Source organism: Psammomys obesus, unplaced genomic scaffold (assembly GCF_907164565.1).
Source record: "Psammomys obesus unplaced genomic scaffold, mPsaObe1.curated_primary_1811, whole genome shotgun sequence".
In the NCBI taxonomy this organism is placed as follows: Eukaryota; Metazoa; Chordata; class Mammalia; order Rodentia; family Muridae; genus Psammomys; species Psammomys obesus.
Window position 1 is genome coordinate 56,594,941 of NW_026591086.1, and position 26,008 is coordinate 56,620,948.

Consider the following 26,008-nt stretch of genomic DNA (forward strand, 5'->3'; position numbering starts at 1 on the left):
ATGTAAAGGAATGGGAGGCCGTCACCATGTAAAGGAATGGGAGGCCGTCACCATGTAAAGGAATGGGAGGCCGTCACCATGTAAAGCAATGGGAGACCACCACCATGTAAAGCAATGGGAGGCCGCCACCATGTACAATGGGAGGCCGCCACCACGTAAAGCAATCGGAGGCCGTCACCCATGTAAAGCAATGGGATTGGTAGTGTGCACCTGTGATCCCGGGCTAGAGAGAGAAAGAGGCTCCTGGGGCCTGGGTGGCCCCCGAGTCGGGCAAACAGTGAGCTCTAGTTCAGTAAGAAGTCCCGTCTCAACAAATGAGGTGGACGGCGATAGAGGAAGCCACGTGTACTGACTGATGTATGCGCGACACTGATTTTGTGTGTGTTGTGTCTAATGTCATACACACAAGTCACACCTGGCGGGCTGGAGAAACCCCTGCTTTTCTACGGATGAATTCGGTTCCCAGCACTGACAGTGGCAACTCACAATCACCCCAACTTTAGCTTCATGGATGATGACTCCCTCTTCTGCCCTCTGAGGACACCTGAACACCTGACCATACCACTCAAATGCCACCGTCATGCCTAGTCTTGTGTTATTGGATTATACATATATGAGCGAACCCTTCGCTTCCCTTTCACCCTCTTGCCCCTCCCTCTTTGTGGTGCTGGAGGTGAAATCCGGGGCGCACTGCTGGGCAAGAACTCTGCTACTGAAATACACCCAACACCTTAAGCTAATGACATGACTCAACAAACACCCTACAACCCCATGTTACAGCATTATATATGTAATGTGTATACATTTACACACATATGTATATATAAGTATAAATATGTCTATACATCCCCACCTTTTGTTTTCAGCTATTTTATCGCTCCAGGTTCTTCCTTAAAATTGTATTAATTCCTTGGCAACTTTGTGCACGTGAACTGTGCGCTCTGACTGTTCTCACCTCTTTTCTTTTCCTCTCACCCCTCAGTCTCTTTCCCACCTGCTCCAGGTTTTCATGTCAGCATTTTTGTGTCTCTCTTATTGCTCCTAGGAGGGAGGGTCTGTGCTTTATTTTCTTAGATTGTTGCCACCCGAGGCTTTCCTTACTGACCAATCTAGTTATGTCATTAAAATATTTCCAGTTATTGGCAATTACCTTTTAATTGAATCCCACATGCCTCTATTTTCATGTTTATCAGCAAGGATATCTTCTGTAATTTTGCCTGATTTTTTCTTTACCTGGATAGCATGACAAAGAGGAAACTTAGAATTTAACTGATTGGTTATAAAGTAGTCCATGTAAGGCAGACCCCTGAAAAAAGGTAGGAAGGTAGTTACACACTAGCTCGGTGTCTAAGTTAAATCCTGCCTGGTGCTATCAACTGCAGAGAGAAGCCTGCACAAACTGGCGGCGACTGCTATGCTGGCAGATAATGCGCTTCGGCTTGGGTCGGAGACTTGACCAACTCACGACACAACTTGAGAATTATTTCTCACTCACGTAATTAGATCCTTTTCATTCTTTGTCACTAGAGCCCTCCTTCCTCTTCTGAGGAAGTCCTGGTGGTAATATCCTGTCTTCAGTTCTTCTGCCGAGTACATTTGCAACATACACTCTTTACAACTCTGTTCCAACAACTGTGTCCCTTTCTCCCACACACTGTTGCTGAGAGCACTAATAATGTCTGTTCCTTTTTCTCTGCCCCCAACTCACATTTTGGTATTTGTAAATACAAGCAACATTTCCTTAATTAAGTAAAACATTATTATCTCTGTTGCATTCTGCTAATTCTTTCCACAAGGGTATAAAAGCTAGCGACTCTTTTGTTTTAATGTTATTATTTGTGTGTGAACATGCCCACACACGCCAGCTGGCATGTGTTACATGTATGCCACATGCTGCTAGGTGCCCAAGAAGGACAACAGGCATTGGATACCTTGGCACTGGAGGTCAGGTGTTGCACCGAGTGGTGTGGGTGCGGAAAACAACAGCGCTTTTGCAAGAGCAAGTGCTTTCAACTGCTCAGCAGTCTCGCCTGCCCCAGGCACCGAATTAACCTTGAACTGATGCTAAACCGTTCTGATGCTGTGATATACACCTATCTAGCACAAGTGTCCACATAGCTCTGGATTACTTGGTGACATAAATTTGGGCTGATTAGAGATAATTTATTCTGCTTGATCCTTCTAAAAATATTGTGTGTGGGTTTTGCATTTCAATGGGCATTACACTAACTGTGAATAATGAAATGACAGTCCAAGCGGTGCTCGGTGTGCAGTGCCTCTGGGTGAGCAGCAGAGCCTCCTTGCCAGGGGGACCTCGTGCCTGCCTCCTTCTCACTGAGCTCGTGGGCCTGTCTTTCCTCTTCTCCATCATTCTCAGGCTTCAGCTCTTGGTCCCATCTTTCCTCTTCTCCATAACTCCATAACGCAGGCTTTAGCTCTTGGTCGTGTCTTTCTTTTTCTTTATCACTCCCAGGTTTTACCTCCTTTAGCCACGATTTTGCTAGCTTTAAGCAGGAACATTCATTCAAAAGAGAAACTACATCCACCATTGTTAAAAAAAAAAACCAACAAAAAACAACTCCTTTTCTTTTTCCCTCCCTCCCTTCACCTGCCTCCTTCCTCCCTTCCTTCACTCTACCCCTTTCCCCTCCCCATCCTCTTCTGAAGCACAGAACAATGTTATTAGAGTTTAGTATAAAACCCTCAGGAGAATGGGGTGTGAGGCCCCGTCCTCTGCCCTCTGCAGGCATTTGTACTCACATTCACATGGCCTCATCATGAAACAGACACATACAATTAAAGATAGTAAATATTAAAAAAGTTTTCATTAGAATTCTTTCTAATAGAAAAAAAAGGACATAAGAAGGTTGTGAAGTGGTTAGGGAGGGAGCACAGAGAAAGAGGTAGGAGGATCTCTTTTGAGGTCAGCCTGGTCATACAGAAAATTCTGGACCAGCCAGAGCTACATAGTAAGACCTGGTCTCAAAAAACAAATCAAACCAAAACAAAAACACCTAGCAAGAGCAACAAAATGCCTATTCTCTCTGTCTAAGGGACAAACGTTGCCTTTTCTTTTCAGACCAACTTTTCATCCTGTGTCCCTGGCTCATCTCCAAAGGCTGCTGGACAGCTTTAGCTTCACCTGGTTACAGAGAGTAAATACTCTGCTATCACAAAACCCAAAAACAAAACAAAACAACCCCCCCCGCAAATCCTTCTGTCTTCAAGCTCCACTTTCATAACCTTAAATTTTCCTTCTTTTCACTGAGTTACAATACAAAATTTTAGAAAGCAAATTTTTAGTTGATATAAAAACAAAATTAAGAGGAAAAATGGCACTTACTAATATCTATGAAAGATTCAGCCTCACATACCTGTACTTTCAGTATCTTGCTCTTGAAACTGTTTAACACAACAATGACATCGCCCATGTTGGTCTCAGAGTCGGTTCCTTCATGCCTAAAGGAAGAATACAAATGTCCACAATTCACTCAAAACGACTCTAATTTTGATGATATAAATAATTCCTTTACAATAAATTGTTTGTGTCATATGTTCAACTTATATATACCAAAACATTATAATTATTTAATTAAGCCTATTTTACTATAAATTAAAATTATATGAAGGTATTTATTAAATTTAATATTCTAATTACTCATGAAGCTTATATTCTTGCTTATCTTTGCTATTGTATGACAAGGCTTTGACAAAACTCATATCTTTTATTTGACATGCTGCAATGATAATTAAAATGAGAGACAGTTTTGAGACCTAAAAGTTTTCAATTTCAGAGGAATTCTACTGTCAAAACTTTTCAGTATCACCAGCATTTTCAAATACCCCAAAGTGAAAGGTATTATTAAACTCAATTCAAAGTGTATCTGAAGTCCATTTGTATCACTTCAATTTTATCTTACATTATATATAACACCACTCACTCCTTAGATTTCAAAATTATTGAATAAGCACGGTAACTGAACTTAATTTCAGATATTATTCTCCCTATGTACTAGTATTCTTTCTGCCTTCTCTTCTGCTATATTACCTGAGCCTTGGATGAGATAGCATAAACATCTTACTAAACTTTTTTTTTTTTTTGTGGTGGTGGTGACTGTTTCCTAGCTAGATTTTGCTGAACAAACAAATACATTTTCTTGGGACCTAGAGCTTGAAGGGGAAGTGTGCTAATGTTTTACTAGGATTTTTATTTTTTGACAATCACAACCACTGAGACATGAGGTTTTGCAGAAAACCTTACAGCTCACTTGCTTGGCTTTCTAGGCTAAGAAAGCCAACTGGTGCATATCATGGCAGTAGCAGCTTCTTGTTTTTTTACTTTGAAATTATGGAAAGGTAGTAGCTCTTTTTCTGTCAGGTTCTCAGTTTTGTTCTATGTGCCAATCCTGGGAGCCAGCTCTTCAACCCTTCTTAGTAGAGTCTGAATTTATAGGGTCTGGTCATCTTCTAGTAGTCTCTTGAGTTTGCCTCACAGTGGGGCAAACACAAAGACTGAGTACACTGGATAGACCTAGATGCTGGGGTTGTGAGACCCCACCTGACAAGGCCTAGAGGCTTAGTTTTTGGGTACAGTTTAAAGTCTATTGCTATGAGGGCCTTTCCAGGTGCTAGGTTTGCTAGGGTAGGCTGATTTGGGGGCCAGTGCAAAGCTGTGCTTGCTACTTACTATACCAAGCAGAGGGTGTCTCAAAGCTGTTCTGACAGCAGTTGGAAGAGGTGACAGGTTCTAGGAACCTGTCCTTCCCGTCCTTTTCAATGCATTTGTTTTTATTTATTTCCTGCCACAGTCGTGTGCTTGGATGGTAGTTAAAATCCTACAGAGTGGCGAAGTCCTGAAAAGTCATTCTCTCACTCTGCACACAACCAGACCTAATTTAAAAAATGATTTTAATTATCATTTTGGTCATCTGATACATAACACTAAGCAATTATTTACATTTAAAGCTTTAAAAGTGGTTTGGATAACTCACCCAACTATTTCATAAATATCTTCAGATTTTCCTTCACGTAGTTTCAGTATCCAAGCGCCGGGGTTTGCTTTTAGTTGAAAATACCCCTTTGCAGATAAAAGGGAGAAACTATTCAATTACATGAATAAGAATATCCAATTCTTCATTAAAGATTATGTATGAACTAGCAAAGAAAGTATCTGGTAGCAATGGAATTAGAAAGTTCTACAAATGAATTATAAGGAAGAAGATTTTACAATAACTATAAAAAGCGTAATTTCCCCCTGTTTTGAGAGAGGACTTCACCATGCCTGATTCAATTCTTCCAATTTTTAGAAGTGATTATCTTATTTAAGGATGCAACATTAGGGAAATGTTGACTGGGGGGCTGGCTCAGTGGTTAGTAGCACTTCCTGTAGACTGGAGTTTGATTCCCAGCACACAGGCTGGGGGCTTCACAACATCCTAGACCCCAGCTCAGGGGGATTTGGTGCCATCCTCCACTTTCCACAGGCACCTGCCTGTACATGGCAGACATTCATACAGACACATACACATATATAAAAATAAAATTAATCTTAAAAGGATTTACTGTGTTTTCTTTTAGCTGACCAACAACTGAGGAGTAAAGAGGATTTTATGTTCACTACCAGGAAAACTTAAGAAATAACATCACGATGTTACCAGCATGAAGCCGGTTATAGAATACTCACAAGGTTGGCCATCACTATTGTGTCAACCATAGCAGGGTTGCTTCTTGTGCCCAGAGTGAACTGCAGACCCCGTGGGGGCTGTTCTGTCATCATATCAAAGCAATGTCCTTCAAGTAGTAGATACTCAAGTTCATACTCTGCTGTAACAATTCTCTCAGTCTGGGGAGAAATACATTGTTGGTTGGGCATTGTGAATAATAAGAATATACCTTTTGTAAAAAATGAAAGTGATGATTTTTCAATGAAACAATACACTTTGGTTTATAAGCTCAAGAGTAAACTGACAATTCACCAATTTCTGCAAGGCAAAAGATCATGGTTAATTTTTTTCTTTCCCATACCAGGTCTTTGCTAATTTCATGATATATGTACCAATAACAGCAAGTAGGAAGGAGTGATTCTGGCTAGATATTCCATACTAGCAGTAATCAAAGCTCTCTTAAAGGCAGGCTTATATGTGATAGTTATAAAAAAAGTTTCAGGGCATTATTTGTTTCTACAGCATTCATTTCAAACTGGGCAAGAAAGCCAAGTTATCACCTACTGGCTTTCTTGTAATTAAAACATGTTCATTATTTAAGTACAAGTAAAACATGCCATTTATTTAAAAAAATTAAAATTAACCTTTCCATAGCAGAACAAAGTAGAAAAAAGAGAAAGTACCTGAAGATGAAACTTTCATGTAAACATGAACACATTTGAATTTTATGGGTTTATTCAAGCAAATATGTATAGCTTATATTTTGATTAAACACGGTTTTCTCAGAAGCAATGTCTCTATGAACCTTTTTGAGATCAGGTCTCACTAAATAGGCTACGGTGCTCTAATGGCTTTAAACTCATTAGCTTTCTGTTTTGACTCCCAGGAAGCTGGGACAAATCGCTATATACTATTGTGCCTGCCATTCATAAACATGTTTTTAGAAGGTTTGGACACTTCAACTGTTTATAAAATTTCTTCTTTGTAATTACTATAATTTAGGGAAAGAACCTTTTCTTTCCCTCACATGGAAAGCATGATCAAATGTGAATATTTGGAAGTTTTCCTAAGCAAAATATAGTAGATGGTGTTAATCTTTGAAATGTTTCACAACAGGAGGGTTTGAATGTTATAGTAATATGCCTAGAAATATTTTCAGGAATCGCTGGGAACATTCCATGCTGTCTGGTCCTTTTTCTTTGGTGTAACTACCTCAGCAGTAGTTAGAATGTTGTGTGTAGCTTCTCTTTAGTTCCTGATATTCGACTGTGGTGCTTGTTTGAAGGTTCTGAATTACTTGTGCATTGTTGCTATTCTAGTGATGAATTTCATATATCAACTATATGCAAAACCCATAAGAAGCTTTTTTATTTTCATTTTTGTTTTTTAATTAAGTTGTATCATAGCTTCCCTTCCCTCCTTGTCCACCCTTCCTTCCCTTCTCCTCAGAAAAGGGGCGGCCTCCCATGAATATCAACCAGCCTTGGCATATCAAATCAGCAAATTTTTAAAATGGAAGATTTCAGAGGGAGAAACCTAGTTAAAAGAATGATGCTCTTTTTGGTCTCACAGGCACTACAATGGTATGATAACAGTTCTTAAGGAAAAATGTTTATACGCATGTACTCAAGTCACTTCTCAATCTCTTGCTATGTAGCTCAAGTTGGCTGGGAGCGTAAAACAATCCTCCTGCTACAGTCTTCAAAATGCTGAGATTACATGTGTGACCATGACCAGCTCAGTTTTGTATTTCTTATATTTATGATTGTGAGCCTAGCCTTTAATAAGGTTGAGCCATCTCTCCAGCCCTAGTTTTGTATTTCTGCACTTAATCCTTCCTATTTCAGTAAATGGCTCTACACATTATTGAAAAAATCCTGGGATAGTTAGAGACGCTTTATCTATTATGTTACACAATGGGAGCAAGAGAGTCAGAAAGGTAGCATCAATACTAGACAAAGAACCTTCTGCTTATCCCACGTCTATGAAGCCAGAGACCTTGTTGTCTAACTGCAGACTTGGAACTATTGCTTATCTAAAGGGCTTTGGAGAGACTGTGAGATTTGCTCCTCACTGCGAAAGCATTTAGATAACTTGCACTTGCTGTCTCAAATGAGAAGACTATCACCATCACGCAGTACTTTTATTGCTTAGCTATGAATTGCCCCATTGCAAATTTTCAGTTTTGGTTGAGATCTTTAAAGTTATGTTAATAACATACATTAATAATAAAGTTATATTAATAATAAAATTATATTAATAATACACATTGTTTATTCTGTTTATGAGACCCCAAAGACCTTTTTAAGAGATCTCACTGATCATGAAGACAACAGGTATATCTTTTTCAATCTCCTTTATATATTTTATTATTTTGCATACTCTTACTCTTTACTTACAGTAAAGGTTGGTTTAGATGATGAATTGAACATTGGTGTACCCAATTTAATAAAACAAACTGTAAGTCCTGAAATAGACTGATCTCCACACAATAATAATGACTTCAATGTCACCCTCTTAGCAATAGACAGGTTATCCAGACAAAAGATGGAAAAGCATCAGCACTAAACAAAATGTTATTAAATACAGAGTTTACAGACCTCTATGGAAAATTCCACTCATAAGCATTCTTTTCAGAAGCTCATGAAATATTCTTTAAAACATATCAATAACAATGCAGTAACAGTATAAGTCAACAGGATGAAAAACTATAGAAAATACACAAACACATGGAGACTCAGGAGCACACTACAGAATGACAGATAGTCCTCAAAGTAACCAGGAGAGGAATTAAAAATTCTTAGAGTTGGCTGAAAATGAACACAGATGATATAACAGAAAGCAGTTTAGTGAAGGAAGAAAGCTTATAACAATATGTGCCTATATGTGAGAAAAAGAAATTTCACATAAACTAATGAGGAATAGTAAGCCTTAGGGGTCTTAGAAACACAAAAAAGACAAACCTAATCAGTAGATAGGAAAAATAATAAAGATAAAGTCAGAAATTAATGAATTTGTAATGGAGAAAACAACTCAGCGAATAAATGAAATGGAGCTCATTGACAAACTATTAGTAAAACAGACCAAAACATAAATTAGAAATGAAAACTACAAGGATTTACAACAGATACAGTGAAATCCAGAGATCACCTGAACACATTTTGAAGACCTATACTGGAAAATGCAGAATACCTTTAAAGACACATATGATCTGCTGAAGTGAAATGAGTGTAAATGACCTACGGAGCTGTACAGGAAACAATGAGATTTAAAGTCTTCTAGCAAAAAGTCCAAGCCCAGAAGCTTGCAAGTTCCACTAGTCCTCCGAAGAACATCAGTGCTCCTCAAACTATTCCGTAAAACAGAAAGGGAAGGTTGGCTACCAGTCATATTTTATTAATCCAGTATTACATTGATCCCAAAACTGGAGAAGGCCACACAACAACAACAAGAAACCATAGGCCAATCTCCAATGAACATGATGCAGGGATTCTTAACAAAATAGTTGCCATCTGAATTCAGCAGCACATGGAAAAGATCATTCACAATTACATGATTTCAACAGATACAAAAAAAAAGAGCTTTGATGAAGCCCACCATTCCTTATAATAATAAAAACCTTCAAGAAACATGGAACAGGAGAGATATAGCTCGACATGGTAAGTTCTATAAAAGACAAATCTAAATATAACATCATATTACCAGGGGAAAATGAAATACACCCTCTATAGTCAGAAAGAAGATAAGGGTCTCCACTCCACTTCTAATTCAATACTTCACACTGAAGTCTGAGCTAGAGCAGTAAGACTAGAGAAAGAAATAAAAGGTATGGAAATAGAAAAAGAAGGCAATTTATCTTTTTTTTTTTGTGTGTGTGTATGTGGACAACATGGTCCTATATATGAAAGCCCTTACAGAATGCCCAGAAAGCTGTTAGACTGCACATATGCTTTCAGAAAAAATAACACAAAAGTTCAGTAATAATCCTATCAGGAAAGAAATCAGGAAGAGTCCCAATTAGAATGGCCTTAAAAATGCCCAGCAATTCACACAACTAGGCAAATGATTTTTAGAAACACATAATTAAACCTAAAAAGATTTATTTACGTTTCGGCTCTGTCCGTGTGCGAGGTGGAAGGAGAGAACTGACCCTCACAAGTTGTTCTCTGACCTCTATACATGTGCTGTGGTATGTGTTCCCGCACACAAGCACACATGATGAAAAATTAAATTAAACAAACAAGCACACCTAACTTTCTAGGATGCAGAGTTGTCTTCATTTTTAGTCGATGGTAAAATGATGTATAACCAAAGAATTGTTTTAAAATAAGCTCATAACTGATTAGTAGATGCTGGATTTGTAGATGGTCTTTATATACACGGTCCCGGGCTCATGTAAGATTCCTCATGTGTAAAAGGGTCATGGGTGGAAAGAGTTAAGAAGCTCTAGTAAAGACGACCCAAAATCCAACCAATACAGCTCTGGCCCCTGCTTTTGACAAATATACCGAAACATCCACCAGAGAAAAGACAGCAACCTCTTCACGTAGGAGTTAAAGCTAGAGTTCTGTTTCTCACTCTTCACAAAACAAATTCAAGAAGGATCAAAGTCCTTGCTGCTAGAGTCGATACTCTGAAGCTGATATACAAGCATGGAGAGAAGATATCAGTGAACTAGGCGCTGCAGACAAAGAGGCCATGGCTCAGGAACTTACCGCCAGGTCTGAGGATGGGACTGAATGGAGCTTGGGAAGCTGCACAGCAGACGAAGCAGCTCAGTGAAGAGACACGCTCTTCACCAAGTGTACAACTTATGGATGACGAAGGTCTAGAATACCCCCAAATACAAAACAACTACACAATCACATCAGTAAGCATGCTGGTGACATAAGCATGCAGTACTCAAGAGATAAGTACACATGCTAACAAACATACAAAATGTCACCATCCTAAGTACACATGCCAACAAACACACAAAATGTCACCATCCTAGCCACTGGAAAGTGCAAACAAAACCATGACTGATGTTCCACTTTATCCCAGGCAAGATTCCTTTCATGCAGAAAACAACACATGCTGGTGAGAAAGCCGGGACAGGCACACATGGGCACTGCTGTGGAAAAGTCAATTGTGGAGCTGCTCTGGAAATCAGCAGGAAGATTGCTCAAAACACTGAAAGCAGAAAGCCCATGTGACCCAGCTCCTGAAAGACTGAAGACAACGCAGACATGTTTGCGTATCTGTATTTTGCGGCAGTACTTATAATGTACATTAACATTGTGCCAAGTTATGGAGTCGATCCATTTATTCATCGATAGATGAATGACATGATAAGAGCTATGAACAAGAATGAAATTATGTCATTTGAAGGTAAATGGATGGCAAAATAAATTAGGCTCACAAAGACACATGTTTTCCCTCATTTGGGGTTTCTAGATTTTCTATGGGCACATAAAATTACTATACATATAATTGTATATATATATACATACACACACACAGCTTGAAAGTAGACGTGAGACTGGAGAAAGGGAAGACTCAAGGGTATGGGGAGAAAGTGGAATTTCTGGGAGATTTTTATGGCTGGATTACATGACAGATAGCTTTGAATGAAAATGTCCTTATGACACTTTTTACCATGTGGAATGAATAGATGTCAATTAAAAAATTAAAAAAATTCTCTTTTTCCCTTTCCCTCCCATGGACACTGAGCACAGGTGAGAAGCAGAGGTCTCAGTATTTATATTCCAGAAGTTACGGAGGGTGTGATGGGAAGGTGTGCCCTGCCTGCAGCCCAGCAAAGTCTGCTTCCTGATTTCTGTCTTAACATTTATACAGACTCATTTCTCCAGCTATGAGCCCCATAACTCAAAATGCATTCTGAATGAAACTCCTAGAAGTTAAATGCATCAAGCAAAGTAGGTACTTAATACTGTTAACCTAAATTGCCATATTCTATCTCCAACAGTCTACACTGTCTGAGACGGTAGGTAGCAGATGGCAATAAAAATGGGGAGGGCATTTACAAACCTGGAAATGGAAGAAGTTGAATTTTGAAGTGAGGCAAATGTAAAAATTAAGGAAAAAGACCATATTGAGACCCAGAGTTACAAAGAAAATTGGCATGCATGTGTGATTGCTCACGGACTACAGCTTTAATAGACAAGGGTTTTTCCTGGTTCTTTCTCTTCACATGACCACAGTAACTTACATCTTTTAAGTTAATATTGTCGAGGTCACAGTTGCTGTGGACGGTTTCAACCAACCATCCCTCTGGGGTGATCATGTTGAGAGTCAGAAGGTGTGATTCTGGGATGTCCAGGAACTTTGCCACTGGTCCATTAGAAGGGCTATTGTTAGCCCCTGATAACAGCTCTGGCTCCAGTACAAAACGGTAAAAGCTGTTAACAAAACACAACAATACTGTGACTAAAACTGAAATCATTATTTATTCCTCAAATAATTTAAAACTGCCAATGACTTAGTAAACCTAACCATAAAATCCTAAATTAAAAAGTTAAATATGCACTACATGCCACAAGAGCTATGAGATTATTTTATATGATTATGTATTTGTATTATGTATTTTATTCCTTAAAGAACATAATTAGAATTTCCTTAAAATACATTTGAGTTAAGCATATATAATCTATCTGTACTCCTTCACATTGTTGACAGTCTATATTTTTGCTATCTTATTAGCTACTAAATCTACAAAGAAGAGTAATGAGAGCCAGAAAATGGGTAAAATTCAAGTGGAATTTCTTATACCAATTTTAAAAGTTACAAATGGAATGGAGTTAAATGCACCTGTTTAGTAGATCATTAGATGGTTAATTGCAGTTTTTCTGTATTTTAGCCTCATCCTTCAATATAATCATATTAAATCACTTGTTAAGAATAGTGTGAGCCAGTATCAAGAGAAAAAATATTTCAATTCTCTAATGTATTTTACAGTCCTGTTAAGCTCAAACTCATACTGTGCAACTGTTTCACTACTCTCCTGCTGTTGCTGTTTTGATTGAAGGAAGATGTTCTTTAAACTAAGAGTACAAATAGTGTGAGCTCTGCTGAGTGGTGTGAGCAAGGCTGCATGAATGAAAGGAGGAGCACGGAGATGGGCTGCGGAGCTCACCTGTGGGTGTGGTGGGAAGGAGGACAGCTGGACACCCCCTACCCCTTCCCTGCCACTCAGGGCATCTCTAGCACATGTCATCTGAGACACTGTCAAGGCTCAGGGAGGGAAAGCAGCAGGGCATAAACAGGCCTGTTTAACTTTAATTGCAGAAGTTACTCACTTAATTTGGCCATATTTTGTTCCTGAAAACAAAGACCCAACCCTTACACTGCAGGAAAACTCACACAGTATGGGGCTAGAACTCACTGGGAGGAGACATGAAGGAAACCACATTGAGAGCAAAGAAGGTCAAAGAGACACAAGAGAGGCCAGCCATGAAGTCAACACAACAAGCTCTCAGGACGCCAAACATAGTGTAAGTGCAAAGGAATGTTTTTTTTTCTAGAAATGCTGGAAATATAACTTTCTTTAGGATTTAGTAAAAATAATTTCAGTGGTAAAGAAGAATATTAGAAGCAAGTGCAGTGAAACTAGAGTGAAGAAGAGCTACAAAGAGCATGCTGCCAGTCTGATGAAGATCAGAGGAAAAGAAGGCAGACAAGGATCAATATTCTAGACCGTGGAAATTCAAGGGAGTAATTTTTGTTGGTTTGTTTTTCACATAGAGTTTCTCTGTGCAGACCTGGCTGACCTGGAACTCTCTGTAGATCAGGCTGGCCTCGAACTCACAGAGGTTTTCCTGCCTCTGCCCCCCCGAGTGCTGAGATTAAAGATGCATATCACAACCACCTTGCGAAGGAGCAAGTGTTAAAAGGATTTATTTGTCTTTTGTGTGTATGATGTGTTTGCAAGTTGGTACACCACATGCATGCAGTGTCTAGAGTGGCCAGAAGGTGCCAACCCCTGAAGCTGCTGTTACACAGCACTGGGAGCTGCCATGTGGGTGCTGGGCACCAAACTCCTCTCCTCTGCAAGAGTACCGAGTCCTTTTAAATGTGGAGCCATCTCTCCAGTCCCTAAGGCCGAATACCCTTAGACGCTTTCAAACACTGCTGTACATTAAGTGTGTGTTCACGTGTGTCTGTGCATGCACCCAACAGTGCGCATATGGACATCACAGGATACCTGTGGAAGTCCTTTCTCTCCTTCCATCACATGGATGCCAGGGATCAAAGTCACTTCATACGCTTTGGTGGCAAGCACCTTTACGTGCTGAGGTCCTGCCTCAGTTTCCCTCTCTGCACAGTTTAATAGCTTTTAAGATAAAAGATGAAGGCAAAAAAAGCCAAAGATAACTACGTGAAACCATCTAGAGATTAGCTGCATTATCCTTTCTCTGTCGGGTGTACGTGCATGTTTACAGTTTGATAACTGTAATCAAGAGAAGCACCAGTAATCCGTGCAAAGCTGCTCTAGCCCAACGGGGCACTCCTCCTTTCTGCCCCAAGACAGTAGAGGATGGCAAACATTCCTACTAATAGAAGTGATTATGATGACAGTGATTCTGATGCAAACAAGAGAAAGGGTATGCTCCTGTTAAGGTGACATTCATGGCCACCGCCTTAGTATGCGTCACTGATGGGAGAAAAGACATCTTGAGTTGTAAGTCTGAAAAAGTGTTGAGAAAATAGTTAACCCTAAAACTTTTGAATTCTCCCCCTTGAAACACTTCTCAATAAATACTCCTAAATCAAATTTCAAATGCCTGTGAAAAAAAATTCATATAACTTTTGCAATAAGGTGAGACACATTTTCCTGAGTCAGGTTATTGATGAGCAGGGCTGTTGAGCTTTTCCTTCGTGCATCTGAGAGCCTCTCAGCCCTGAGTGACGGTGCTCAGCCACTCACCTTCTGAGAGGGGCTTCTGAGAGCTTGTCTCTGCAGTTCAGGAACAGCCTTATCCTCACATTTGCAATCTTCCCAAGCACCTATTGAAAATGCCCACACTTGAGTTTTAAATGACATAATGGCTGACAGTCACTGAGCACACACCATCCACCATGCACCGCATTAGCAGTTTACATTCACTGTTTAACCCTCAAACCCTCCACAGGCGCGCAAAGGTGAGGTGCAGACTCCCCGCCCAAGGCCACAGAAGTTACAGAAGAGGCTGACATTCAAACAACCCACAGTTGCTCGTCTTTGCTTAAAATAACTTCCTTTCGGAGTTTTCTCAATTTCCTTAGCACTGAAGGAAACGCAGTGTGATTACTACAACCTTGGTTTGCACACAAAGTGGTCTCCTCAAAGCACTGCCTAGGGTACTGATCTTAGAACTCCACTCCGCATCACAAGAGAGGCACAAAGTTCTAGGCTACACACACATGGCCTCCTCTTTCTTTTCTCTTAATTGTCATTAAATCAGTAAGAAGTAGGAGGAAATTAATTTTGTTCGCTCTCATTTCTATACAGGCAACAAATCAAACATGATTCAAAAGCTAAAGGCAGAAAGGAAAATGTACATGTAGCTCAATGAATACACAGTTAATAAGAAGTTATGGCAAACAGAATGCACGTCTAAGAGCTTTTAAGTTAGAAGTGGTTTAACTTCCACTCTGTCACTCCTATTCGTCACTGTGGAGGTCACAGGATGACCAGTTTGCCCCTCAAATGTTAGGCCATCGCTATACAGTCGAGCCAGTTGTCTGACTACAGGAGATGAGTGACAAGAGAAGCTGGAAACTATAGACAATTCTTAAAATATTATTTTATAAGTATAATATTTTATAAAGTAAAAATTAAACTGTATAGAAATAAAACATGCTATTATCAAAGAAATATAGTGACATGCAATTCCTCTCTTACTTAAACATAAAATAACATTCTCTTCTGAATAACAATTCTCCATGGGCTTAGGGAAGCTGTACACTAACAGTCAGGGATCATTTGAGTACTGAACTTCAAGAAGCTCACACAATGCTCACACCAATGTTAACAAAGAACAGTGAAACAGCCATGGTGTTAACTTTGTGCTGTTTATACTCTGAACGAAAACAACACCAAGGTCCAAGATTATCATCCAAATTAATACATACATTCATACAAGTACTTACAATACATTCCTTTATTATGGCCTATTGTCTGAGAAAGCTAAAACATGGAATTCTAACAGAATATGCGCCAATATCACCTCACGTGACCATTAACATTATCCATCAGACTTACTGTTTACACGTTGGTCTGTTTCCAAAAGGGAAGTCAACTGTCAGAGGAGTTTCCAATTCTGAGAATTTATTTCTTTATTTAAACAATTTTTGATATTATAATTATGTCATTTCCCCTTCTTTTTCCCCTCCCCAAGTCCTTCCATGTATGCCCCTCTACACATCTTGTTCTCTTTCAAGTTCATGGGCTCATTTCTTTTAAATTATGTTACACACACACACATATGTAAATACATAAAGAGCACCTGCTATTTACTTGTTACTTGTATGTATGTTTACAGGGCTGACCATATGCTATTGGGTGACAAATTGGTGTGGTCTTCCCCATTTCTCCAGTTCTTAGCATTCCTTAGTTGCCTTTAGTTGAGAACATTTTATGAACATTCAGCTAGCTTCCTTCCTTCCTTCACTCCTTCCTACTTTCCTTCCTTCTGCTCTCCTTCCTTTCTTTCTCCTTCCCTCTCTCCCTCCCTCCCTTCTTCTCTCATCTCCCCTCCATCCTTCTATCTTAGACAGGGTTTGGCTATGCAGCCCAGCATGGCCATAAACTGGGACTTCAGCAGAAGTCACAGCACCAGACTTCCCCCACGTTTTCATCTTTATGAAAGGCTGTTGGACATAGTTCCAGCCTCTCATCATTACTACTGCTGGTCACTTGTGGAACTTTGGGGTTGTGGCTCTGTTCTCCCCTTTACGCTGTGACAGTGACCTTAGTTACCTGACAGTGTCAGCAGCTCGAGCAGCTTGTGCTTAACTGCTACATGACATGGTGACTTCATCTTGTTGAGGACACTGTTATTTCGGCCCTTGCTAAAGGAAGCAGATACAATCGACTGAACACAATCTCTATGTCCCTCTTTCCCTGAGCTCTGCCTGCTTGGTCATCATCACTCACTGAATTTTAAACTTTACCTAAATAAAGTGAAATTTGGCTTCTCCAAAAGGTGTCACTCACAACATGGGAAGACAATGCTTTGCTTAGGCTGTCATAATGAAATGCCAGACTGAGTGGCTTAAATACAGAAGTTTATTTTTTCGCAGTTCTGGAGGCTGAGAAGCCCAAGATGAAAGTCTATTTGCTTGGCTTCCATGAGCACTCTCTTCTCTGTCTCTTGGTTAGAAGGCAGCTGTCATGTTTTTATGCCTACCTGACCTCTTTGTGTGCTCTAGGAGATAGAGGGATGGGGAGATAATGGAAGAGATGTGGAATTTCTATTTCTGTTTACAAGATCATGTATGATATGACCAGAACCTCTTCCTTATGAGTTCACTTAATGCCCCACTTCATAGTCACGCTGACAGGTAGAACTTGGAAAGCACATCAAAGCACACTTCACATGCCACAGCATGAAGCCTGCAGCGAAAAGCAACTCAGCTCCAGCAACACCCAGCCTAAATGCTGCTGCAACACTCACGCACACTTCTATTATTATACAGTCAAATACATGCATTTCATACGTGTGTGTCTAAAATGTCAGACGGTGTGAAGAACTGAGGAGAGCACAAACACTTCCGTACACTTAAAAACAGACATGAGAATGTAAGTTTCAAAATGAGAAGGTGTAGTGTGATTTGCACTATCTTACAATCAGTAACTGTGCCATCTTCTGAGCTTCTCTTGTCAAAGGATCAACAATAGCAGTGACATCAAAGAACACGTCATTCTCTGGAGGATTTATCTTTATAACACTAGAACAACAAAAATGAGACAAGCATAGTAGGTTAAGTTTATGTGAACACCTCTGTAACTGTGATCTTAGCGATGCACATTCTTGTGAGTTGCTTGCTTTCCCCCTTAGCTAAAAATTCTGATTATTTCACATAATAAAAAGCAGATCTGAAATCTGTGTGCAATACATTATTAATTTATCTGTGTACAATACATTAAGGTTATAAAGAATTTGAAAAAATGTAGTATCTTATAAGTATGCAATTAAAATATGCTTTAAAGAATAAGACTACTACAGCAAAATTACTGATAGTTTTTCATGGATTGCATTATGTGAAAAATAAAACCAATATGCTTTTTGTGTTAGGTGAATATATTTTTTTTTAGATTTGAGAATTAATATTAAATATTTTTATCTAATTTGGCATTGCAGAAAATCAATACATACCACAGGGAAATTAGAAAGAAACATAGTCAAAATTGTCATAATTTATTTAGATCCCAGCCTTCTCTCTTTACTGCCTTCCCTCCTGTCCTTTCCCATGTGTCTCCAATTGATCTAAATCATAAATTAAGAGTTGGACTTAATTTAAAAGAAGATGGAAACAAAAGCACCAGTGGGCGATGACAAATCCTATGTATGTCATTAAATGAAAGACTATGCCAACTTAATTTCCGCCTTAACTGCAGTCACATTAAAGCATTCTCTTTAGATGAAGGAAGAACTGTTCATTTGACAGTGGAGAAAGGTCACCACAACAAGGGCTACACACCTGCAGTCACTGGGATAACCATCATCTTTGTTACAGACTTCGCAGTGAGAAAACTAGTGTTCAACAGTGAAATAAAATGTTTACTTCAAACAGAAGGAGTGAAACTTCCTTTCACCTGAAATTGTGATCTGTGCTATAATAGAGTGGCAGAGTCAATGGATCTCGGGTAACTTTGCTAGAAGTAAGGTTTACAAGGTAGATGATCTAATAATATGACTCCACAACTGTTGCTGCTTTTAGTTCTCTTGCAGAAATTCTACAAGTCACTGTCATATTGTAGCACCTTAGAAACTGGTTGTCTTATGGCTTCGGTCTGAGGTGATTTCCCCCAGACAACTGCTAATTCTTACTGTGACTTAGTGCCAAAGGCATCATTTAACTAATGCACCACATTACAGAGTAAAGACAGTTCTCTGCTCTGTGTGTGCTGCACATTTACAAGCCCAGCACTGGGGAAACGAGTCTTTCACATACTGAAGAAACAGTATTGGTTATAATGACTGAAGACACTTAGTTACTAATAATATTGAATATTAAATAAAAATCATGCTAAGAATAACTTAAAAGTTTACATTCTAATTGCATTTTTATTCACTAGGCTGTACGACTAGATGTGTGGATCAAATCCATATCAAATCCATAACAAGGGATCAAATCCAGGGTCTCATGCAGGAAAGACAAACATGTATTCTACCACTGAACTATGTCCTAGATAGTCCTTTCTCTTTATGTTACTGACTGTCTTCTTACTGAGCAGAGGACTTTAATTTTATTATGCTATAAAAAAATGGAAATAATGCATGACAAGTGGAAAGAATGCATAACATAATTCAGTAGTAGAGAAAACGTCAGATAGTGTTCACAGTATTACCTGAGATTCTCTTTGAGTAACGTGATGTTATACCGAGTGGCACGCACAGACAATGAAGAAATGAGTACATCCAATTTCATCACAAGGTCACTTGTGCTATATAAGCAGATAAGAATGCGTGAGACTTCCAGGAAGAGAAGGGTCATGTTTTATGTTACAGTTAACAACTCTAGAGAGACTCTCTCTGGATGCGCAGCTATGGCTGATCTTACAGAAGTAAGCTGCAAGAGACATGCAGTGTATTCACACTTCTCCAGGAAGAGGCAAAGTTCAATACAGTAACCATAGACAGGGCTATTTACAGCTGAAGCCAAAGCATACAGTAAGCATATGAGACCTATGCACACAGTCTTTATGAAAATGGCTTCTTTCGTGAAAGAAGCAGATGGAGCTAGCTGGATACAAGACAAAGAGAAAGAATGGCATTGTCCTCAGAGTTAAGTGATGGCAAATAAACGGTTGATGATTCATCTTCTCTATGTCTTTTACTATGTATCTTTAGTTTTCTAAATATCAATACACTTTCTAACTTTAAAAAATATATATATAAGCCAGGAAGCAGTGGTACATACTATTAATCCCAGCGCTTAGGGGGCAGAGGCAGGAGGAGCTCTGAGGTTGAAGTCAGCCTGGTCTACAGAATGAGTTCTAGGACAGCAAAGGCTACACAGAGAAACTCTGTCTCAGAAAACAAAACAAAAATGACAGAAAAGAAAGGAAGGAAGGAAGAAAAGAAAGAAGAAAAAAGAATGAAGAAAAGAAGAAAGAAAAAAGAACAAAAGAAAGAAAAGGGAAAAAAAAGAACATGTAAAACACAAAACTTCCAAAGAGTTCCTTTAAGACTTTTACATACTTACTGTTTCGGGTTGACTTCCATATTTTCAACAACGTCTTTAATTTTCTCTACGGAATTACTAAATGTTACCTTTTCAACCAAGTAAAAATCTTCTATGTAGAACTCTTCATTTAAAGGACCTAAAAACTTAAAATGAAGATAGTTTTATTGTTAGAAAATTTTCTTTTTTCATGTTTACTCCAACACCACCATCAAGTGTGCTGCCTTGGGCATTTTCTGAGGGAGCTATCGTGTATGGTGACTATAGTATCATGTATGCAAGGTCCTAACGTAGAACCCAGGGCCGACATAATTTTAGACAGGACACCATGACATGTAACAACTAAAGACCATGTCATATAGAATACTGTTTTCTTTGGATAGATTAGAGAGCCTGGTTTCAGACAGATCATCATGTCCCTCCCCTTCAGCTGCTTCTGTAGTGTACATTGTTGAAAAGTCACGGCCGCACTGGCAGCACAACACTGAACTCTTTCAGAGGTGACATGAGAGGCCAAATAATATGTCATTGTAAACATAAACCACAGGGCCTTAACACAGATGCAGACACTGTTACACCAAACGCATTCATGTTAACTTCTTTTCACTTTAAATTTTGATATAAATTTACTCTTAAATCAGTTTCGATGTTTTTGTTGTTTGTTTTTATCATTGAGTAGATAGGGCTGGAAAAGAGTGAAATTATAGATATACTACTTCCAGCCGTTTGAGAAGTTTTATTAGTAACTTAGGATAGGGTCCTCGGATCCTAAGTTATTTCTTTTTTTCTCTATTTTTTTCTAAATTTTTATTTTTCATATTAATTACAGTCTATTCACTTTGTAGCCCCCTCTTATATTCCCTCCCACTCCCCACCCACCCTCCCTGATATCCTCCCTGCCCCTCTCTAAGTCCACTGATAGGGGAGGTCCTCCTCCCTTCCATCTGACCCTAGTTTATCAGGTCTCATCAGGACTGGCTGCATTTCCTAAGTTATTTCTTAATGGATGAAGAGGGTGATCCGTCTCCTTGGGCCTGCAGAGATGGATGCAGTGCATCTGAGTGACAGCTAGTTCTGTCGCCCTTCACTGCTCCTGAACAAGCCCATGAGCCGTAACAGCCCACCCTGTCCAGCAGACAGTATAGGGAGTCAAAGACCATCATATGCTTGAAAAGTACCTTTAAAAAGTGGTTTTTCTTTCCATGGCAACAGGAAGTAAGGTCATCCCTGGACTTCTGCAATGCTCACTATCATATTGATTGCTACTTATTTTAATAAGCAGTAATGTTTGCTATCAGTTTGTAAAATAGCACTATTCAGAGATGATTATGATTCTTAAAGAAAGGTTTATTTTATTTTTATTTCTGTGTTGTTGACACATGTATGTGTGTTTGGGTACCTGCAGAGGTCAGAAGGTGGCACTGGATTTCCTGACCTGGAGTTACAAGTAATTTTGAGTTACCTAGCATGGATGCTGGGAACCAAAGTACATCTTTGCAAGAGCAGAAAGCTCTGTTAACTAATGAGCCATCTCTCCAGATCTAATGAATATGATTTTAACAGAGGTGAACAGAGTTCATAAAAATGTAGAAAACTATAGAGATAACCTAGAACCCCTGAACAGATGTAGCCCATGGTAGCTCAGTCTCCAAGTGGGCGTCCTAGTAAGGGGAACAGGGACTGTCTCTGACATGAACTCAGTGGCTGGCTCTCTGATCACCTCCCCCTGACGGGGGGAGCAGCCTTACCAGGCCACGGAGGAAGACAATGCAGCCAGTCTTGATGAGGCCTGATAGACTAGGGTCAGATGGAAGGGGAGAAAGACCTCCCCTATCAGTGGACTTGGGCATGGGAGATGAGGGAGGGAGGGTGGGATCAAAAGGGACAAGGGAGGGTGCTACAAATAATAAATTAAAAAAATCACATACATTCAAAAAATGTAGAAAACTTTTGGAGTGCGTTACAACTTTTAACATAATTTGATACTTGCTGAATGATATGTTAAGCCAGTTTAATAAACTTAATGATCAGATTCTATTTTTTTTAAATAACTGTTTAAGTTTTTACTTAAATAACTGGTAAGAAGTAAAATGAGGCCATCAACCATAACAATACTGATAAGCCTGTGTCATCTACTTATTCTGTATTTGTTTATAAAGACAGATGAGTTAAATGCAGCAGCTGAAGAGAAAAAAAGCATGACGTCCACTGCCTAAGCAGCCCAGCTGCCCAGGCCCCTGTGGGAGAGTGTGGCAACCTGAGCTCAACACTGAGGGCACACATTAGAGGAAGAGTGATAGCTCCAACAGCCCCCCTCTCTGACCTCCACATTACAATGCCATGTAGAATTACAGATGGGGCTAAAACCAAGCCTTTAAGAGAAACAGATGTGTCTCCTGTAGGGAAGAGCTGGAAAGCAAAATAATGGGCTGCTAATAGTGATTCAGAACAACGAGAATGAGAGCTCTTAACAGCTCCGAAAAGACTATGTTCACGCATGACAGTGTACACATACTTCAGAGTGTAGGAGCTGCTTGTCACGCGACATAAAAACTGCAGGAAAAGGCACAGGAGAAAAAGCTGGAACAGTGTGTTCTGCACACTGTCTCGAGCTGTGACGGAGCACTGTCACAACAACACGTGTCGTGAGAACAAGATGAAGCTGGAAGCATGGGGAGCACTCTGCTTTCCAGAACTGCTGCACAGAGACGTCACCACAGCTGGCGCAGGGACAGGGGTTCTTGCGCCATCTTACCCATCCTGACCTCTGACTAGTGTGCAATACATGAGCTCCACCCTTGAACTGGGAACATCACATCACTATGTTGGGTGATGCCCACTGTGCCGGTGTCCAGTAAAGTGTAAGATGTTGCCTCTTCACTTACTTTGCCATTGCTGACAATGCCCATCGTGCCCGGCTGCAATTTCAGCACATCTTGGCAAAATAACTGGTGAGTTCGGAAAATATTTACTCCAACGGTGTTATATTTTTTCTCAAAAGCATTCTTATCCATATCCTATGGTACAAGTTAAAAATGAATCAAATAATGAAGTGACCATATATAATTTATTCATAGAATCCCACTTTATTAATATTAATAAAATTATGCAAATTATGATTTAAAAATGTTATTTTCTTCTGATGCAACACTTTAAAGAAATAATATTCTTTTGCCAAATTGTTCCCAAAAATCTTTAAATCTTGTTCCAAATACATAGTTATAAATTATTCATTATTTAACAATTTAAGGGGGATTTGTGGATCATTATTATGTTTGAGAATATGAGTTTAATTCAAATTTAACATTAAATGATGAAATGTTTGTTAAATCCTGAACTTAGCATCTCATATTAGCTGCTTAAAGAATAATGTTTAAGATAAAAATATTCCATCTTGGAAGGGGAGGAGGACCTCCCCTAGGAGTGGACTTGGAAAGGGGCAGGGAGGAGATGAGAGAGGGAGGGTAGGATTGGGAGGGAATGAGGAAGGGGGCTACAGCTGGGATACAAAGTAAATAACCTGTGATTAATATAAAAAAAATAAAAATTAAAAAAATATTCCATCTCATCTCCGAATACCAATTGCAGAAGGCCAATTTAATAACTGTACCTAACCAATGAAATACTGAGTATAATCCACGATTAGAGTAAAAAATTATAAAGATATTCATAGAAAATCAATCAGTCAAAGTTTTTAAAGTTTCCTACTGAGGCACACTTCTCTCTATTAGTACTTTTGGACACTAATGTACATACAAGTTCACCTTGGTATGTTCTGAGTACGACTAGGAGGCCTTAGGGTCTAAAGTTTTAGCAGGTTGCCAGGCACTCCTGTGGTGGCAGAAATTTTCCACTGCATCATTCAATATGGTAACCATGGTCACAGATGGTTATCTAGCTCAAAATATGGTTACCATGATTGAGAAACAATTCAAAATTGCCAAAAACAAAAACCAAAATTACAGCTGTATGCATTCTCCACTTACAGATAGCCAATTCCCCATCTCCTCTGTGGACAACCTCCCACCACGCTCCGCTGTACAGCCAGGTATCACTCCCACCTTCTCATACTTACTCGTATTTTTCATTAGCATGGTACAATGTATTCTAAAAATACAAAATATATTTTTGAAATACACCCCCCACAACTGTTTTACTGACCACAGTAAGGAACGTTTTAATTTTATCTCCAGAATAAATTGCTTCAGCAGTCTCTTCTTTTGCCAGTTTCCTTAGGAAGTGTCTCAACAAGCTGCTTTTATGTGTAAGAAAAGCTGCCAGAATTCCTCTGGAAATGACTGTGTTCTCTTCATTTATCTTTGATGTGGGATTATAAACAATCCCTAGCCGACTATGAATACTTATTTCCTGCAAAACACATTTACAGGTTAGAAAAACAGAACTTGATATAGCCTTTTACAGTTGAACATACGTGTTTACCTCAGGTCTGATCTTACCATGTATCTTACTTTCACAGTTGGACTGTCTGTACTGAATGAGGAATTTTTACCACAAAAGCAGAGAACAATCCTCTAGTAACTATTGACATTCTCCTTTGTACAAAGATTCTTTGCTAATAAAATATTCAATCACTTCCTGAGTGTATAAAAGAATACATAAAACATATACAACCAAAGTGTATAATTCAGTGATCTCAGCTACCACCAACAGCTACATAGGTCAAGAGGCAGAGTGCTGTAGTCGCCCAGACTGCCCTAGGCCTTCAGTTACCACACGCCTCCCTCTCCTAAAATCGCCACTCCTGCCCTTTGTAACAGCAAGTCTCTTCAGTTCCTGTCCCTTACATTCCTGACTCTAAACTTCAGTCTACCTCAAGGTTCAAGGAAGTGGCTTACTATAGCTTGCGAAGCTCTGTTCTCTCTTATCCGTCAATACAACGCGATACTGTTGCTGTGTGGTTATTTTTGGCAGTATATAGAACTCCACGAGATGAATATACTCTTTATCCAGGCTTTATTAGTTGTTGAAGCAGCCAAATGATTTATAAAATATCTCCATTGGTTGCTACTCCCCCAGCAACGTATTAGTGTTTTCTTCTAGAGGAGATCAGGAACCGTCTGCATTGTCAGTTAAAGTTAGGTCATCTGTGCGGTACTGACTGACACTGCGGGAGGGTGTTACTCTCTTTTCCTCCTCATCAGTGATACTGAGCACGCCCTCAATGGCACTGGCCTCTCGCTCCCTAAACTCTTTGCTCTACTTTTAATCTTTTAAAATAATTACATTTTCTTTCCTTCTCCCCCAACTGCTTGTGCATATATTTGGTGCCAACAGTTCAAATGCTTTTTAGTTGCAACTCAGAGTGAACATAGAACAGCTATGTTCTTTCATTCTGTGGCTTGTACCATATGCTGTGAGTTGATAGAATGTAATTGGTATTTAATTTTAATTTTCACTAGTTTTACTAATATTTTAACTGATTGGTACTAGGCTTTTTTGTCCATTTTAGAAATTGTTCTGCAGTGAAGAGATACTCTTCACAGGGATTTGCTGTTTTGCTCTTTAAGTGTAAGCCATTGCCACCGTCTGGAGCTGGCTTTCTATGTGGTCCACGCCTGGAGGGCTGTCAAGGATTGCCCTTACTGTCTCACAGGCTAACTTCACCCTAGAGCTGAGAAGACACGCATGCCTCTGCTTTTCAGGTCTGTACTTCCTATTCCTGTTCTTGAGTTTAAGAAAAAAATGTTTTCAGTTATGTAGGCATTGTAGAAGGTTTTGACAATGATGAATTAATTATTCTATAGTCTCTTGTTGCCACGGACCGACCCAGCCTGGGTCCCACACCCATGGAAAACCAGAGGTTTGGATATCAGGAAGACACGGTTTGACACACAGATGCACACACCAGAGAGTGTCTGAATCTGCTGTGATTTACTGAAGTCAAGCCAATACTTTTATAGTAATTTCATAAAGAAGCACCTTAAAGTTGACAT

General features: G+C 39.3%; 1 protein-coding gene across 1 annotated transcript in view; it reads right to left on the minus strand.

The window, feature by feature from the left end:
• The window catches only part of Uggt2 (UDP-glucose glycoprotein glucosyltransferase 2), an 87,135-nt gene that overhangs the window by 17,195 nt on the left and 43,932 nt on the right, over positions 1 to 26,008 (minus strand). The window contains exons 21-31 of the mRNA XM_055609925.1: positions 24,216 to 24,422; positions 22,940 to 23,071; positions 20,076 to 20,200; positions 19,219 to 19,314; positions 17,492 to 17,594; positions 14,590 to 14,669; positions 11,875 to 12,064; positions 5,684 to 5,842; positions 4,992 to 5,077; positions 3,375 to 3,459; positions 1,151 to 1,233 (exon numbers count right to left, since the gene is read on the minus strand). Coding sequence (XP_055465900.1) covers positions 1,151 to 1,233; positions 3,375 to 3,459; positions 4,992 to 5,077; positions 5,684 to 5,842; positions 11,875 to 12,064; positions 14,590 to 14,669; positions 17,492 to 17,594; positions 19,219 to 19,314; positions 20,076 to 20,200; positions 22,940 to 23,071; positions 24,216 to 24,422 — 1,346 coding nt within the window. The remainder of the gene's footprint in view (positions 1 to 1,150; positions 1,234 to 3,374; positions 3,460 to 4,991; positions 5,078 to 5,683; positions 5,843 to 11,874; positions 12,065 to 14,589; positions 14,670 to 17,491; positions 17,595 to 19,218; positions 19,315 to 20,075; positions 20,201 to 22,939; positions 23,072 to 24,215; positions 24,423 to 26,008) is intronic.